At 41.7% G+C, this 18,826-nt stretch overlaps 1 protein-coding gene across 1 annotated transcript; it reads right to left on the minus strand.

The window, feature by feature from the left end:
- Positions 1 to 123: 123 nt before the first annotated feature.
- LOC106603139 (nuclear RNA export factor 1) lies at positions 124 to 17,656 on the minus strand. Its single transcript, XM_014196420.3, has 21 exons — positions 17,406 to 17,656; positions 16,524 to 16,755; positions 16,278 to 16,422; positions 16,095 to 16,178; positions 15,846 to 15,950; positions 10,466 to 10,546; positions 10,284 to 10,353; positions 10,077 to 10,165; positions 9,889 to 9,996; positions 9,561 to 9,670; positions 6,492 to 6,528; positions 6,270 to 6,341; positions 6,101 to 6,156; positions 5,744 to 5,851; positions 4,031 to 4,089; positions 3,714 to 3,829; positions 3,580 to 3,622; positions 3,386 to 3,458; positions 1,583 to 1,765; positions 404 to 464; positions 124 to 295 (listed from the first exon to the last, which is right to left on the minus strand). The coding sequence occupies exons 1-21, from the start codon at positions 17,437 to 17,439 to the stop codon at positions 257 to 259; spliced, it is 1,905 nt and encodes a 634-aa protein (XP_014051895.1). The 5' UTR covers positions 17,440 to 17,656; the 3' UTR covers positions 124 to 256.
- Between the last annotated feature and the right edge of the window lie 1,170 nt (positions 17,657 to 18,826).

The following is an 18,826-nucleotide window of genomic DNA, read 5'->3' on the forward strand; positions in this document are numbered from 1 at the left end:
CTGGATGATGGCAGGACAGTCCCACTAATTGCCAAAATTAACTCATCATCCTAGCGGTTTAGATACGCTTTAAAAGGCATGGCAGTTCAGGTTTGTGCAATCAATGCAAAATGACTACAAGCAGACATGAATACGTTCACTTTTAATTATAAGAATGACAGAATGAAATATATGCTTGAGTTATCTATTAATCCAGGAGGGGAATTAAGAATCAAAAGGGAAGTGACAATTTAAAAAGCTCCACAATCATTCCTTTTCACTTTATGAAAGCGACAGCTGGGATCTTTCCATGAGCCTGAGGAGAAACAGAAGTTCAGTATCTGAAGCTTAAGGGTACGAGACATTCAGTCAAACAAAAGCAACACACATTGCTCCATTAGATATACTAGGATCAAGCATTTACCTTGAAGTCTGTGAAGACCTGCCTTGCTCGGTTGAAATCCCACTCAGTGTCCTGCAGGCATCTGAAATACATTGATCAAGTAAGTTAAAACCCAACTTCATACGAAGCAGTGTTCGTCACTACTTGAGCCCACTTAGAATCTAGGCCGAGGCTGCAGATCCCTAGAGAGAAAACACCCAGTGTCCTGTCTGAAGCATGAGTGCTACTGCGTTGCAACCTAGCGGTGGTAAAAGTCCTGGTGTGCCCGTGTAAATTACAATAGGCCCTCCCAAAATGTTTTTGTTCGCGATAAATAATGATCCGTGCAGAAACAGATCAATCACAGGCTGGCATGCTATGTGAGTAGGCTCCGGTTGACTCAGGCAGTATGGAAATGAGCATGGCCACTTTCACCATGATTATTTTTTTTTGGTTACCATTCAGAAACATGGCACGCTTTACATTCAAATGCTTAATGCACCAGCAGGAGTTTTCCATAGGAACAAGTGGATGACGTCAGTGCTACCACTATCTACTGGTTTTAGTGTTTGTCCACCCCCCAGATGCCTTTTCCCCAGAACTGAAGATCCTAATCACATTCTGCGCATGTTTCTTTAGATCTACTTTATACACACACATTGTGGTCCCACTGTCAATCATGAATGATGCATATTACAGGTGAAACGTCCATGCAGCATGTGCATACCAACCATTTGATCTCAATCAGTTTCACGGGGAGATGCTTTAGAACTTGAGTTAAAGTGTGTTTCGAATTATGTACAATGAATGGCGTTAAACTGTAGCATAGCCTACCTGGGTTTAATTTAATCAATGTACATATTTTGCATAGTGGCGCGCTGTTGAGTTCTGGCAACATGATTACAAAAATTGACCATTCGATCATCCTCAAAGTGAGGTGTTTTTTTTGTCTTACAGTAACATGCTATTATATTGGGTTCTGTTATGTACAATACTATCATTATGTGATCTTGCAGACATTGATTCAGCTTTGATCCAACTTTATTAGACGAGCAGCATTCACCAGAGTAGCCTGTTCTCTATGAGTAGAGCACAGACTGCGTAAGTAGAGAATCATGTGCAGATGCTTCAGGGCCTTCAGCTGTCGGGAAGAGGGTCCAGAAAAGTCAGATCCGCAGCCACTCTGTAAAATCTAATGCAAGGTAACTGTGTGCCACTCACTTCTGGGACCATTCCAGGTTCATGCCGGACATCAGGGAGAAGGCAGAAAGCATCTCTTGCTGGGGAGCTGAGAGGGTGGGGACAGGGCTGCTGGATGGTGTTGGGGCGGGTGCAACAAAGGCCCGCCGGATCTCCTCAGTCGTAGCATTACGGACAAAAAGCTCATCGTTTACTATGCAAAGACTGTTGAAACAAGACGAACACAAGAAAAGACGACATTACACTGAGTTACAGTCAAGACAAACATCTAGCAGAGTTGTCAATACACCTCATGACCAAAAGTATGTGGACACCTGTTCGTCAAACATCTCATTCCAAAATCATGGGCATTAATATGGAGTTGGTTCCCCCTTTGCTGCTACAACAGCCTCCACTCTTCTGGGAAGGCTTTCCACTAGATGTTGGAACATTGCTGCGGTAACTTGCTTCCATTCAGCCACACGAACATTAGTGAGGCCGGGCACTGATGTTGGGCGATTAGGCCTGGCTCGCAGTCGGCGTTCCAATTCATCCCAAAGGTGTTCGATGGGGTTGAGGTCAGGGCTCTGTGCAGGCCTGTCAAGTTCTTCCACACTGACCTTGACAAACCATTTCTGTATGAAACTCGCTTTGTGCACAGGGGCATTGTCATGCAGAAACAGGAATGGTCTTAGCATTGTGAAGGTATTGGACAGCCTTGAGGTTAGCCTAGCATCGTGGAGGTATTGGACAGCCTCGAGGTTAGCCTAGCATCGTGGAGGTATTTGACAGCCTCGAGGTTAGCCTAGCATCGTGCGACACCTGGAGAGAATTTCTTGGGGAAGATTAGCCAGTTCATGGGATATCTGTTGCTGCTATGCCTGCAGTACAGGGTTCCCTGTGGCTCAGTTGGTAGAGCATGGTGTTTGCAAAGCCAGCATGGTGTGTGCAACGCCAGGGTTGTGGGTTCGATTCCCACGGTGAGCCAGTAAAACATTTTTTTTTTTTAAATGCATGAAATGAAATGTATGCATTCACTACTGTAAGTCGCTCTGGATAAGAGCGTCTGCTAAATGACTAAAATGTAAAATGTAAACAGTTGCCACAATGTTGGGAGCACAGAATCTAAGGGGCCTAGCCCAAACCATGAAAAACAACCCCAGACCATTATTCCTCCTCCAACAAACTTAACAGTTTGCATTATGGTAGCGTTCTCCTGGCCTTCGCCGAACCCAGATTAATCCGTCGAACTGCCAGATGGTGAAGCGTAATTCATTACTCCACGGAATTAGTTTCCACTGCTCTAGAGTCCAATGGCAGTGAGCTTTACACCACTCCAGCCAATGCTTGGCATTGTGAGCTTAGGCCTGTGTGCGGCTGCCCCGACAAACAGTTCCTGTGCTGACGTCGCTTCCAGAGGCAGGTTGGAACTCTGTAGTGAGTGTTGCAACCGAGGACAGAGCGCTTCAGCACTCGGCGGTCCCGTTCTGTGAGCTTGTGTGGCCTACCACTTCGCGGCTGAGCGTTGTTGCTCCTAGACGTTTCCACTTCACAATAACAGCACTTACACTTGACCGGGGCAGCTCTAGCAGGACAGAAATTCGAACCAACTTGTTGGAAAGGTGGCATCTTGTGATGGTGCCACGATGAAGGCCAGTCTACTGCCAATGTTTGTCTATGGCGATTGCATGGTTGTGTGCTCGATATTATATACCTGTCAGCAACGAGTGTGGCTGAAATAGTCGAATCCACTAATTTGAAGGGGTGTCCACATACTTTTGTTTACATAGTATATTGAGGAACCATCTCTATGCTTGTGGTCCGGTATAAAATGTCAAGGCCTACCTTGTCCCTCCAGCCGGCACTGTGATGAACACCCGAGAGAAAGCTCTGACAGAGTCTCGGGATTTACCTTCAACTAGGGTGAAATAGGGAGAAAAAGACATGGTTAATGACTTTTTTGCTAATGAAAATGTATGTGGGAAACAGTATAATTTTGCATTATAATAAGTTTGAAAAGTAAAAAAAAAATAACATACCTTCTTTGAACACTCCAGTGACTGTGAATGACAGTAACGTGTTCTGTAAAAGTGGATAGAGAGAAGAGATTGAAGCTATGAAATCAAGGATGGTCATGCATGCGAGTTGATGGTTAGAAGTGAATTCTACTCACGGTGAAGGTGTTGACGTCCACATTTAGCGATGCAGTGTCATGGTGCGTTTTGGGAAGTTCGTTCAGGAAAGCCACCACATTCAGACGGGTGTGCTTCAGTAAGCGAAATCGTGTGGCTGAAAGAACAGAGGGCAAGAGGATTTATTTAAGAACAAAGATGTTACTCTCAATGTAGTCTTTTACTTTAAGTGTATATGAGTGACTTTCACAACCAAGTGGTTTACTTTATTCAGAGACTAAATTTGCACTGAAAGAGATGACATAATGACAACCATTACTTATCAAAACTTTGAACTAGAGAATCAGAAGAGACTCACAGGGATCTTTGAGCTTTTTCAGGTTGCGAGTGTCTTTATGGTAATCTCCGAGACTGCACCTAGAGACAGTGACTGACTATGTTAGAAACAGGTGACAAATACAGTTGAAGTCAGAAGTTTACATACACCTTAGCCAAATACATTTAAACTCAGTTTTTCACAATTCCTGACATTTAATCCTAGTAAAAATTCCCTGTCGTAGGTCAGTTAGAATCACCACTTTATTTTAAGAATGTGAAATGTCAGAATAATAGTAGAGAGAATGATTTATTTCAGCTTTTATTTCTTTCATCACATTCCCAGTGGTTCAGAAGTTTACATACACTCAATTAGTATTTGGTAGCATTGCCTTTAAATTGATTAACTTGGGTCAAATGTTTTGGGTAGCCTTCCACAAGCTTCCCACAATAAGTTGGGTGAATTTTGGCCCATTCCTCAGGACAAAGCTGGTGTAACGAAGTCAGGTTTGTAGGCCTCTTTGCTCGCACACGCTTTTTCAGTTCTGCCCACACATTTTCTATAGGATTGAGGTCAGGGCTTTGTGATGGCCACTCCAATACCTTGACTTTGTTGTCCTTAAGCCATTTTGCCACAACTTTGGAAGTATGCTTGGGGTCATTGTCCATTTAGAAGACCCATTTGCGACCAAGCTTTAACTTCCTAACTGATGTCTTGAGATGTTGCTTCAATATATCCACAATTTTCCTCCTCATGATGCCATCCATTTTGTGTAGTGCACCAGTCCCTCCTACAGCAAAGTACCCCCACAACATGATGCTGCCACCCCCGTGCTTCACGGTTGGGATGGTATTCTTCAGCTTGCAAGCCTCTCCCTTTTTCCTCCAAACATAACGATGGACATTATGGCCAAACAGTTCTATTTTTGTTTCATCAGACCAGAGGACATTTCTCCAAAAAGTACGATCTTTGTCCCCATGTGCAGTAGCAAACCGTAGTCTGGCTTTTTTTATGGCGGTTTTGGAGCAGTGGCTTCTTCCTTTCCTCCAGCACCTTCACAAGGTCCTTTGCTGTTGTTCTGGGATTGATTTGCACTTTTCACACCAGAGTACGTTCATCTCTAGGAGACTGAATGCGTCTCGTTCCTGAGCGGTATGACCGCTGCGTGGTCCCATGGTGTTTATACTTGCGTACTATTGTTTGTACAGATGAACCTTCAGGCGTTTGGAAATTGCTCCCAAGGATGAACCAGACTTGTGGTCTACAATTTGTTTTCTGACGTCTTAGCTGATTTCTTTTGATTTTCCCATGATGTCAAGCAAAGAGGCACTGAGTTTGAAGGTAGGCCTTGAAATACATCCACATCCACCTCCAATTGACTCAAATTATGTCAATTAGCCTATCAGAAGCTTCTAAAGCCATGACATCATTTTCTGGAATTTTCCAAGCCGTTTAAAGGCACAGTCAACTTAGTGTATGTAAACTTCTGACCCACTGGAATTGTGATTAAGTGAAATAATCTGTCTGTAAACAATTGTTGGGAAAATTACTTGTGTCATGCACAAAGTAGATGTCCTAACCGACTTGCCAAAACTATAGTTTAAAAAAATAATTGTGGAGTGGTTGAAAAACGAGTTTTAATGACTACAACCTAAGTGTATTTAAACTTCCGACTTCTACTGTATGTGCTGCTGAGTGTGTTTATAATACACCGTTTATGCTGCTGGAGACATTAACAACTAGCCGAGGGGGTACCTGGATGGGTTCTGCATGGTGATGAACATGCTCAAGGAGAAGGTCGCTCCATCATGGTAGGCATCTAACAAAGGTTGTCTGTCCCCGGAGTCATACACACTGTAGTATCTAAAAAATATATATATATTACATTTCCAATCAGTACAGACAGATGTTCAACCTATTGCAGATCAATTTATCTTTTAAAGAATAATCCAAATGACATCAAATCATTCTCCCCTTTTGTTATAACCATACGTTTGTGTAGTAGTGAGTCAGTGTTTTGGGTTCAGGCTTAGTGTGTACAGTTATAATCTGTATCTGTGGATTCCTTTGTCTTCCCCTGTTACACATATAAAGAGCTAAGTGCAAACTCACTGTTGTAGGAAGGCAAGGATGGGAGCCTTGATCTCTTCTGAGCAGAAGTAGCTGGCCTGTGACAGCAGTCATAAGGGGGAGAATTGTAAAGTAAAGACAAATCTCCTATTTTGACAGACGTGGTTACATGCACAGCCACTAATGATAAACAATTGGCTGTATGTATTACCTTGCAGGGTGGAAGGGCAGCAGGAGTCACCTCCACATCAAAGACTATAGGAGGTGGGAGATCATGACCATCCTAGTGAGAGGCAGAGAGAGGTCAAGGAGAGAACTAAAATAACTCATTAAAGAGTTGTAAATCCTTCACAATTAAAATATAAAAAATGAGTAAAAAAATAAATAAAATACTTTAATGGAAAAGGAGGAAGGATGAATTTAGAATCCTTACCAGTTTGAGAAGCCTGGGGAACCTCTCTCTCACCGTGCTGTCCGACATTCACAAAAACACAGAAGATACAAGAGACAGGAGTTAGTGCTGCTGACCAAATATAAGAGACTCGGAGTCATCCCCCTGAATACCATTTCCCCACACCACACACACACACACACACACACACACACACACACACACACACACACGTTTTCTCATGCACTCACAGCCTCATCCATGGATAATAATAATCTCTAATAGCTGCCCAAATGTTGATATAATCCCCGTCCAGACAATTAACAAAAATTAGGAGAGGAATTTGGCCAAAGAACAACGGACTTGATTCGTCATTATCAGGGTGGTTTGAACTTCATATTTGATTGTTCAGGATAGACCACACCCATGCCTGATCAGGAACTAATCAGCTCTGCATATCAGTGAAGAGGTACTTAATGCTACACGTCCTCATGTACTAATATGAACAGGGATACAGATAATAAAGATAAATCAAATGTAAAATAAATCTACGGCGACAGTTACGATTTCGCCACCCACCCCGGCCCCCTTTCCTGTGGCAATGTACTCACCCCTTTGTGATACTCACCGTCCCCCCTACACGCCGAAACACACTGACACACGCTGTCTTGGAAGGGGTGGTAGGGGTAGGGTAGGGGTGTGAACGTTGGTTGTGAGCGCTCATACCAACAAGAGAAAGATCAGTGCTTTTCACACGCATAGGGGAGTGGACTGGTGATTCAGACGTGTGATGTGGCCAATGTGATTGGTAGAGTCTACAAGGGTGGTACCGTGGTAAAACTAGATGTTGCATGTTTGAGCTGTCCGATACACACGTCATAGAACCAAGAGATAGTGAAATGGAATCTAAAGACTGCTGGGATGAGATGTACAGGTGATGATAGAGACTGTTGGAGATGACTGAATTACATGAAGCAGGGTTATGGAGGGGTTAATTCATTACATTAAGGCTGGTTAAAGTTACACCACGTCGTTTCATGTAGAAAGCAACTACACACTTGCCATCAGTGTATTTCACCAAAGCCATAGCGATATATAGAACATAGAGGGATGGAGGGAAGCGCTAGACTTATGGTAACATAGAACAAGACAGAGTCGCCGTATCAAACCAAAACAGCAAAGGGGAGTTCACGAAAAGCTTTGATAGATGATGCAATGTCACTAGGAGTAGAAAACGAGTAAGTTCAGGAGACCATGCACAGCATCCCCTTCAGATGAAGAAAATACACAAATTACACACAAATAGAAATGAAAAGATAAACAAGAGCGATAGAGAACATGAAAGTTGGGCCCTGAGCACCACTACAGACAGAGCACTATTGGAAGTAGCTCTTTGTTTCTAGCATTGATTGACGTTAAGAATGATACTGCATCTCACACAATGCATTTTGTACCAGAATAAATGATCAATTACATTTTGGACCCCACTTCAACTTTAACATTCCGGGGGTGGTTCAAAATAAATAAGGCATTCAAGCAAAGGTGTTTTTGGTTGATATTTTTAGGGAAACATGTTGAGAGCGAAATGAGGACTTGATCAGTGAACATGTGACATGACTACATGTCTTTATGCCCACAGAAGAAACTTTAAGAATCATATCCTTAAAAGGAAATCAACTTCCTATATTGAAATCCCACTAATTGAGGGTATCTCAATAAATGTATCTGTGTCCCTCATTTTCAAAGCCTCTCTGGCTGTTACATTCTGAGGACGTGTCCACCAACCTGCGAAAAACAAACAAGCCTTGAAGTAAAGGCATGTTAGATTTAAGGGAATTATGAGAAAGCTTGTATTTGGGGACTCTGCTTGGCTTTGTGGAAACCTCTCTCCCTCTCCAACCCCAGGCCTGTAGAGCAAATCTTCACCTTTGTTTTCTTCTTCACTTCAATGTCTTCTTTGTTCAGCATATACTGCATGTACGTGCGTGCGTACGATGTGGCCAGATGCACGGCTGTGCCTGTCTTAGGTTGTCCCGGTATCAAAAGTGGGATCTTACCCGTCATTGGCTAACCAGCCCTCTTCACTGGCCACATTTCAGGACCCATTATAGGGGAGGATGGAAGGAGGTACCATCAGCCCAATCAGCATGTAGCACAAGCAGATAGTAAATACCATGTTTCCCATATGAATATTTAAGGAATCCCTTTCCACAATGCCATTTTATTAATCAAGCTCTTTCCAAAGTATGGGTCTCAATGACTATTAGGGGTCAAAATGCTGTGGTCAGTATTATCCAAGATAAGTGTGTGTGTATGCTTGAACGAATACTTCTTGACATTTAAAAAAAAGGAAATCCATATAATTTATGTAAACATTTTATAGAGGTGTCTATAGGGGGCACAGGGCCATCTCCACTGCAGAAAACAGATGCAAGGTAAAGATGAGCTTCAGAGAGGTAAAGCGAGACAGACAAAGAGCATTCAGACAGTTGAACGTGCATCTAGAAGGGGGGAGGGGTGGAGAATAATTCAAGTGATAGATGTAGCCATTATCCTCAAATACACCATGTGTTAAGCTGGTTAATGTTGAGGTATATGGCGTGAAGAGGTTAATGGTTTGATCATGTCAAAACTTCGGCAGGTATGGCATGCATGGACCTTAAATTAAAAGAATCATAAAGGTGGCATTACATTTGAATTCTGCTGCTTCCCCACAAGCATGGAGTAGGGTATTTGTAGGATTCCAACATAAACCAAAACAATGTCTAAGAACAGATCATCTGAAATCTTAACTTCTTCACCACATATGTTGCTGTAGTAAAGTGGGAAGGCTCAGTGAGAGACTCTCTGATAGGATGGTGTTCACTAAGCCACTCCAGTTCTTTCAAATTTGAGCAGTGCGTTACTATTCAGTAGTACCAAACATGTCCTTCCTGAATCATATAATCCATAAATAACATGTCATTTCCCGCAGCACAGGAATTTTCTGAATACATTCAAGTTCCCCCCTGAAATACAGGGAATAGAGAGCTAAACTACCCCCCCCCATACACCTCACACACTGTCAACATCATACTATTACCCACCCACCCATCCTGAGCACAGACTGACCTTATGTAAGAAGCCTGGTCCTTGAAATAGTCGCAAAGGGGATTCCTCTCCAGCCATAGCTCCACCAGTTTAAGACCCTTGATCCTATCCAGCTCACGCTCTGTTTTTAACTGGAATGGTAGGGACAATACAATCTAATCAAACATTCAGTAGCCTAATTGATACTCTGAAGACCTGACAGGGAGAGAACTCCTAGTCCCCAAGAGCAGTCAATTTACTAAATGAATTATGTGGACAACTGAAAAGCAACGAGACTTTGTGCAGTCCCAGTAAAGATCAGTGTTTGAGTAACAACCCATTGCGCTTCAACCAGACCTGGTCTCCTCACCTCATTATGAGAAAGATTGAGTGTCTTCAAGTTTGGAGCCTTGTTGACCAGCTCTGACAGGTCATCCAGCCTAAACAGCTTGTTGTTGCTGATGTTCAGACAAACAAGCTGTGGAAGGGAACAAGTAGGGATCAGTGGAAAGGAAAGCATACATATTATTCAGCTACAAGTAAGGACCACATCCATACCTCTGGAATGTTCTCCTCAATTATCTTAATAACAGCGTGCATAGAGTTCTTTCTGTTCAATGTCACATCAATGTTCTGGGAAACCAGGTCTGTGAAAATCAGGGAAGCGTATGAGTGTTAGATGGCACTATCAGAATCCATGTCATATAATGTAAATGTACAGTGAAAAACATTTGATGTGACTAACTGCTCTTGCCGCGTGCTTACCTGGGTCTATCCGGATGTTGTTCAAGTCCAGGGCTTGTTGAGAGCCATCAAAGCGTTTAGCCATGCATTGCTAATGAGGGGAAAAGGGTTTTAATAGACATTCAGTCCATACATAATAATATACTTTATTAAAACCCATCACTACATCTCCTATTTGTTAACAGCTGGTCTCCTTGTCTTACCTTTAGGTGCTCCAGATCAGCTGGCTTTAGTTCAGACTGAAGAAAGGAAGGTGGAGGACACGGATTCATCAGTACAGTCACCTGGAAAAGATGGAAGTTGGAGGAGTGAATGGCATGTCTTCTAATGAGTATCCCCAAGGGGTAATGGTTGTCCTTGAATTCCGATTGGAAGCCCTAATCATTAACCACCGCTTGACCCCTTCTCAAGATCCTATTGATGGTCCTATCTTTACTGATTTGCCATCCACAAACTATTAACCCTGGCCCCAGCTGTTTTTATATCAATATCAAATCATTTCTGGGTAACAATTAAGTACCGTACTGTAATAATCTCCATTAAAATGGGCAAAAATAGCCTTTGAGCGAAAAACTATTTCTCAATAAATAATTTTGCTAGGACTGCCTGGCTGTGGTGTGAGTTGGGAGAGGAAAACTGAAAACTAGCCTTTATTTGGACGTCTTTGTTATTGCTCTAAAAAACAAAATTTACCGCATGGTGATGTCACCATGCAAATCTGCTGATTAGTAGATCCTGTGTAGACCAGCAACTGTCAGGAAATAACACTGATTTTTTTTATCTCACTTTTACAGTGTTAGTTTCATCAGATGTTGATGTACAATATGATAAAACTAGGGCTGTCCTTGACTAAAACAGAAAGTTCTGTTCTTTTGACCAATCGATTGGTCAACAAAAATAAAACAGTATTTCTCCATACACACACCCTGTGTTTCAGTAAAATTGACTATATGTATTGAGCTCGCGGTTTGATGAAACAAGACAAATACCTCGAGGGTGCCAGAGATCTAAATAACCAGAAGAAGAAGAAAAAAATTAACCTGACCCAATTTTTCTCCTCACTCAGACTCTGCCATTACACTCCTGAAGTTGACAGTAATAAGCTACGCGAGGAGTCGGCAACCTTTCTCATGTGGAATGCCAATTCATCTTACCATTTCTACCGGTCTGCATGCCAGTTATGGTTTTCAGACAATGACTAAATTGACAAAACTCGTAAATGGAATGAAATAAACCAGAACTTGTTTCTCACAAGTGTAGCATACAGTGGCACACCTTGTGTGCTTCCGCAGCACATCATTTAATTCTCAGCCATTTGACCTGTTACTGCAAGTTATTGCTAGTTTGACCACCAGAGGGCATCTTTAAGAAGCATTTGATGGTATTCCGTATTGGCATTACCAGAGAATTTAAAACCTTTTTTGTAATAACATAATATATGGGATTGATTTAAAAAAAAAAAAAAAAAGTGGCTTAATTAATTTGATTAATATTATGGTGTTTCTATTCAGAGAAAAACGAAACCCTCAGGGTGGAATGGAAAATATTGCGATGTACAACATGACCGTCGGGAGTAGGCTACAGGATTCTAAATTGTTTGCCTTCATTAGACAACTTTTTTCCAATATTTCTGTAAATCAGTTATATTTATTCCCATAGTAATTCGTTATGGAGCCATAACTAAATCAACATCTGCATTTTGAATGTATTTATCATTATTTTATTAAGGAAATGTGTTTATTAGGCTACTGTGCAGTCTACAATACATACTGTAGTAAATATGGGAAAGTGCCTAATTCCTTACATAAGGGAGAGCAGGCCATGTCTGTACTACAGAATGCGGGGCACACAGGAGACCAGGGTTCAAATCCCCATTGGGGAGGAAGGAGTAGGCTGTCCTTGTACTGATTCCATATGTGTTATTTCATAGTTGTGATGTCTTCACGATTATTCTACAATGTAGAAAATAGTAAAAATATAGAAAAATACTGGAATGTGTAGGTGTGTCCAAACTTTTGACGTGTACTTGCTGGAGCGGAAAATTACGGTCGGCAGTACAGTACTGGGCTATTTACGAGGAAGGAGTAGGCTGTCATTGTAAATAAAAATGTGGTCATAACAACAATTGTTTACAGACAACATTATTTCACTGTATCACAATTCCAGTGGGTCAGAAGTTTACATACAGTAAGTTGACTGTGCCTTTAAACAGCTTGGAAAATTCCAGAAAATTATGTCCTGGCTTTAGAAGCTTCTGATAGGCTAATTTACATCATTTGAGTCAATTGGAGGTGTACCTGTGGATGTATTTCAAGGCCTACCTTCAAACTCAGTGCCTCTTTGCTTAATCATGGAAAATCAAAAGAAATCATCCAAGACCTCAGAAAAAAATTGTAGACCTCCACAAGTCTGGTTCATCCTTGGGAGCAATTTCCAAACACACTGAAGGTTCATCTGTACAAACAATAGTACGCATGTATAAATACCATGGGACCACGCCGCCGTCACATCGCTCAGGAAGGAGACGCGTTCTGTCTCCTAGAGATGAACGTACTTTGGTGCGAAAAGTGCAAATCAATCCCAGAACAGCAGCAAAGGACCTTGTGAAGATGCTGGAGGAAACAGGTACAAAAGTATCTATATCCACAGTAAAATGAGTCCTATATCAACATAACCTGAAAGGCCGCTCAGCAAGGAAGAAGCCACTGCTCCAAAACCGCCATAAAAAAGCCAGACTGCGGTTGCAACTGCACATGGGGACAAAGATCGTACTTTTTGGAGAAATGTCTTCTGGTAAGATGAAACAGAAATAAAACTGTTTGGCCATAATGACCATCATTATGTTTGGAGGAAAAAGGGGGACGCTTGCAAGCTGAAGAACACCATCCCAACTGTGCAGCATCATGTTATGGGGGTGCTTTGCTGCAGGAGGGACTGGTACACTTCACAAAATAGACGGCATCATGAGGAAGTAAAATTATGTGGATATATTGAAGCAACATCTCAAGACATCAGTCAGGAAGTTTAAGCTTGGTCGCAAATGGGTCTTCCAAATGGACAATGACCCCAAGCATACTTCCAAAGTTGTGACAAAATGGCTTAAGAACAACAAAGCCAAGGTATTGGAGTGGCCATCACAAAGCCCTGACCTCAATCCTAGTGAAAATTTGTAGGTGGAACTGAAAAAGCGTGTGCGAGCAAAGAGGCCTACAAACCTGACTCAGTTACACCAGCTCTGTCAGGAGGAATGGCCCAAAATTCACCCAACTTATTGTGTGAAGCTTGTGGAAGGCTACCCAAAACGTTTGACCCAAGTTAAACAATTTAAAGGCAATGCTACCAAATACTAATTGAGTGTATGCAAACTTCTGACCCACTGGGAATCTGATGAAAGAAATAAAAGCTGAAATAAATCCTCTCTACTATTATTCTGACATTCCACATTCTTCAAATAAAGTGTTGATCCTAACTGACCTAAGACAGGGAATTTTTACTAGGATTAAATGTCAGGAATTGTGAAAAACTGAGTTTAAATGTACTTGGCTAAGGTGTATGTAAACTTCCGACTTCAACTGTAAGCATTTCATCATTAAGACCTCTAGGAAATAATGTCTGGAGGGTGAAAATCCAAAAACATTCTGGCTGATTTTTTTTTGTGGCTGGCAGTTGGCATGGACCAATTTATCACATAAATAAAACACGCCAGTGTTTCTTGACCGCATCTCCCACTTTTCACGAGTTCAAAGTATATGTAGTTGTGAACATTACAGTGTTCTTTAGCGGGTCTTTTTTTGTAGCAGTTCATCTCGTGTTTTCCCCAATGCCAAATTACGAGCTTCATCCACACATTGTGGAGAATACCCTCTTCTTAGAACCCTATTGCGCATCTCTGCTGCTTTTTCTAGATAGTCCTGAAAATTATTTGATCCAAGTTGGGGAGGAGGGGGGGGGGGGGGGGGGTCCACACCTAGCTCGGCTATTAGACAATTCTTTAGTAAAGGTTGAATAGTCTATTGTTCAGCTAATAGCACATCATGCTATGCTTGTGAAAAACTAATAATAATATACTTTTCCCCTTTACACGTTAAAGATTCCAATTGATAAAGTGTTTTTTAGCCACAATCGGCCCCAACCCCAATACATTTGGCCACAGTTGATAGCGTGCTGGACTTCGGGCTAGAATGTTGAGGGTTTGAAATCTGCTCCCTGCTTGTTATAATGAATGAGTTTGATACACCTGGTATTGGATATGGCTGAAAAAAAACTTTCAAAATGGCGATTTTCGTAAATTAACTTTATGACAAAAGAATATGCACAATTGTTTGTCTCTACATTAACTAACATATTCCTCTCAATTGTAAATTTTTTGCATGACTCGTTATGACGTTATGTTTTGTCAGCCATCTTTGCTGAAGTCACCAGGGACAGCCTGCGTCAATTCGTCATTGGAACCACTCTATATGATTGGTCATATAAAAACCTTGGGACCCAAATGCATAATGTGTGCTCTAACTCCCCCTTGTGGTGGTCTGGAACAATGAAGCTGTGACGCTGGGTACCTCTAAGTCCCGCAGTGTAAGTTCGCAACTTTTAAAGAAGGAACCACTGTAGGTTATGCACTCTGCCAACAATGTGTCCACTACAACAATGATAACGGGAAGACTGGAATGATAATATTGAATGCATTAACAGAAATTACCGTAATCAAAGTAACAAACGTTGTAGATTAGAAATGATAGGAAATAAAGGTAAATGTACAACTGGTGATATGTAATGGGGAATTGAATACACTAACAATCAAACACAAAAATTCACACAATGAAGTTATGAAACAATATATGTGCACAAATTGGCAGGAGAGCGCGCATTCTGGAGATAGAAGTGGTATATCCGACATCTGCATTGGCCGTACAGCATTTACGGCGATACGGCCTCAGCAGAAGTCAGGGCATTCATACTTCTTGAGCTTTGCGGAGCAGTGCAGAGCTGTTGTCAATGAAGTGAGTTTGTGTTTTCTATAGGATGTACCGCCCCCATCTACCGTCAACCAATCATGTCAATGCAGAGTTATACAGAGCCCTCCGCATTGTTACAAAATTTGGGAGGTGCAAGGTGAAGGGGTACAGAGCTCGATTTGGCCTCTGCAGGCTCCGCAATTGCTTCACACCCTGCATATGGCATATCCGACCACATCTTCAGATCAAACATAAATTGTATTTTAGTCGAGGCCTCCGCAATGGATTAGTTTACTGAGATGGGCACACACACACGTGTGTGTGTGTGTGATAGATATACATACATACATACATACATACATACATACATACATACATACATACATATCTTACTGCTCGACTAAAACAATCGTGGTCGACTAACGGCCTAATGACCAAACAATCGACAAGTTGACTAATTGAAAGAAAGAATACAATTGACTGCACGGGGCCTTTAATTCTGATGACAATGTGTTTTCATGTCTGGTTGCCAGTCTGCCAAAATGTCCCACTTAACACTAATTGATAAAACTGGCAGAGGTCTTGTGGAAGAATTATTATATATATTTTTTTTAAATAAAAATAGTACCTTGTAGCCGTCTTTGTCTGTGATCTTCCGTGACACCTTTAACAAGGCATTCGCAGTGGTGGAATCGTCAATGTAGAACTGTGCTCGGTTGCCCTCTACTTGGTACTTTGGAAAACAGAGGTGTAGAAAGAATGTAGTTTAGGTTATTTTAAAAACAATAAAATGAAACAATTTCAAAGGACATGGGAATTAAACTATTTCTAGACTAGCTTGACTAACCAAAAGAGCCATTAGGCAGTGGTCACTTACATGTACTGGCGTGAAGGGTATGGAGCAGATATTCTGCAGAGCTGTTATGAGCCAGTCTTTGTCATATTTCTTTCCATAGGGGACCTGTAAGAGTCACAATTTAGCATTGGTTAATTACAATCCAATCAATGACAGCTTAGTAGATCAGTAAAGCCACCCAATTCATTCACAATGTTGACTCACAAATATCTTGAACCAGGTATTACGGCCATCTCCACCTCCATCCCCTCCTCTGTTATTACCACGACCCCTGTGACCTCCACCGCCACCTCTGCGGCCACGATCAAAGCGGTCGTCACCACGGCGATTCGGCCTTCCGTAAGGGTTACTGGCAAGGTAAAACCATGAGGGTTAAAAGGATAACTTCCAAGATAAAACTTATAAACATGTTAAATTAAATATTCTCCCTAATTTGCATGACAAACCCACAATCTGTGTTGGGAGGACCCATCTTGGGAGTTGCTGTCTGTCATTGCCACGTCTCCATCCTCATCATCGAATCTCGCTCTGGGTCCCTGGCCACCACCGCCTTTTTGGCCACCACGATATCTTGTTCTTGTCCCTGGTGCTCCTGGCCCCTGGTCACTATACATATGGGCCCTAAAAGGGCCCCTGCCTTTGCGGTTGCGAAACATTTGTCCTCCAACTCTGTCATCGTGATCTGATGGACAAAAATCACCAAAATGAGTTATTTGTTTTTGCTTTCACAGAATAAGTACTTCAACAAGGTTACAGCAAATAGCCTGGTAATGGTCCATATTTATTGTCATCGTCGTCTGTTATCATGTATGTTTGGCAGAAGCGCTAGCTAATGCACTCTTACTACGCCAACACGTTCAGACTTGCAGCCACGTTACGATGTAGTTAGCTAGCTAGCTAACTAGCTATACAATTACTCAACGCTGCTGTTGGCTAGCTAACTAGCGTTACTTCTGTCACACAAGAGGTGTGAATGTTAGCTAGCCAGATATATACGCTGTCAGAGTGAGTATGGGTCCAGTGTAATAAAATAAAATAAAAACAATGCTAGCTAACTTATAAGCCACAAATAGCTGGTTGGCTAGCTAGCTACAGTATCTAGCTGCTTTCTGCGGCTAATCCCTAACGTTAGCTGGCTAGCTTGTTTATGTAGCTAGTTAACGTTAGCTACCTACGTATCAATTGATAATTACTGTCGTATTACATTTAGTATTACGACAAAAACCTTTAGCTGGCAAGGAAGAACATTGCTGTTTACAGGTTTGTTAGCTAACGTTAGTTAGCTAAGCCACAACAGCTAGCTAACGCGTTAGCTAACTGACTTCATCGTACCGTTGTAGTAACGTGAACCGTCGGCTGTTGACATAATCAGGAACCGAACACACACTTAACACGAAGACGTAACTCCAATAATACTGGATATGATCACTTCTATATGTAGATCAATTCGAGTTTATCATCCGTAGCTAGCAAAGACATTCGCTTTGTTCGTAGTATGCACTGTATGACCCCGCAGTCTGAGCATGTGCATTCGATTTGAACTCGTTTTGCTCACAACACGCTCTGATAATGACGTCATGAACACTTATTTCTCTAACATTGTGAAAAGTTCTCACACATGTTCACGATATGTCTTCAATAGAAGTATTATGTGTGTGTGGTCCTCAGATGTTGGATCTCACACTGATCTCAGTGTGTGCATCTTTTAATTTTTTGTTCCATAGTAGGCCTACCTGGGCCCATATTCATAAAGCATTTCAGAGTATGTGCTGGGCTGGCCTAGGATCTGATGCCTAGTTAAATAAATAAACAAATTAAGAATCCGTTTGGCCTTTAGATTATTATGAATGAACAGGGGATACCTGATCCTAGATCAGCACCCCTATTCTGAGACGCTTTATGAATACGGCCATGGTCCCAGATCTGTTTGTGCTCTTGCCAACTCCATTGCTCAGTGTCAAACCAAAGCTGAAGAACATACACACATCCAGGTACTTTCCGCAGGTGCTTGAGTTGTAGGCAAACACATGGAAAACACTGCACACTGCTGCTCATGCTCCCAGGTGATATGTATTAACAACGTTTCGACCCTTAGGTCTTCATCAGGCATCCATGTCTCAGGTGGGAGTGGAATGTCCTGTATATAGGGGCAGTACTCAGTGACATCACTTCCTGAAACAGGAGGTACATTTTTAAAATGTATAACAGTTTCACAATATTAACATTCAATGTATCAAAATATATGATCATGCACAGCGAATGTGATCAATATTTACAGTGATATACATACAATATTCAACTAGGATAAAAAAAATATATATTGATGACATATTGAAACTATAAAAACGGTTTCATGTCAAACTCCTCATTAAGGCCAAGAGGAGACAGTGTGTTGAGCCTGTGGATCCAGAAAGATTCCCTTTGAAGAAGTTTCCTCTCGTTGTCTCCTCCCCTGCGTGACATCTTGACAATTTCTATTCCAATGTATCTCAGAGAACTAATAGGATGTCCAGCTTGTACAAAATGAGCAGCAAGCAGATTTGTCTCACCTGTCCGTATATTAGTCAACGGGTGTACATTATGACCATCAATGGGTTATATGATACTGTAAACCAGAGGCTGCGTCTTTCAGTTGTGGAAAAAGTACCCATTTGTCATGCTTGAGTAAAAGTAAAGGTACCTTAATAGGAAATGACTCAAGTAAAAGTGAAAATCCCCCAGTAAAATACTACTTGAGTAAAAGTCTAAAAGTA

Source organism: Salmo salar, chromosome 04, assembly GCF_965601325.2.
Source record: "Salmo salar chromosome 04, fSalSal1, whole genome shotgun sequence".
Lineage (NCBI taxonomy): Eukaryota > Metazoa > Chordata > Actinopteri > Salmoniformes > Salmonidae > Salmo > Salmo salar.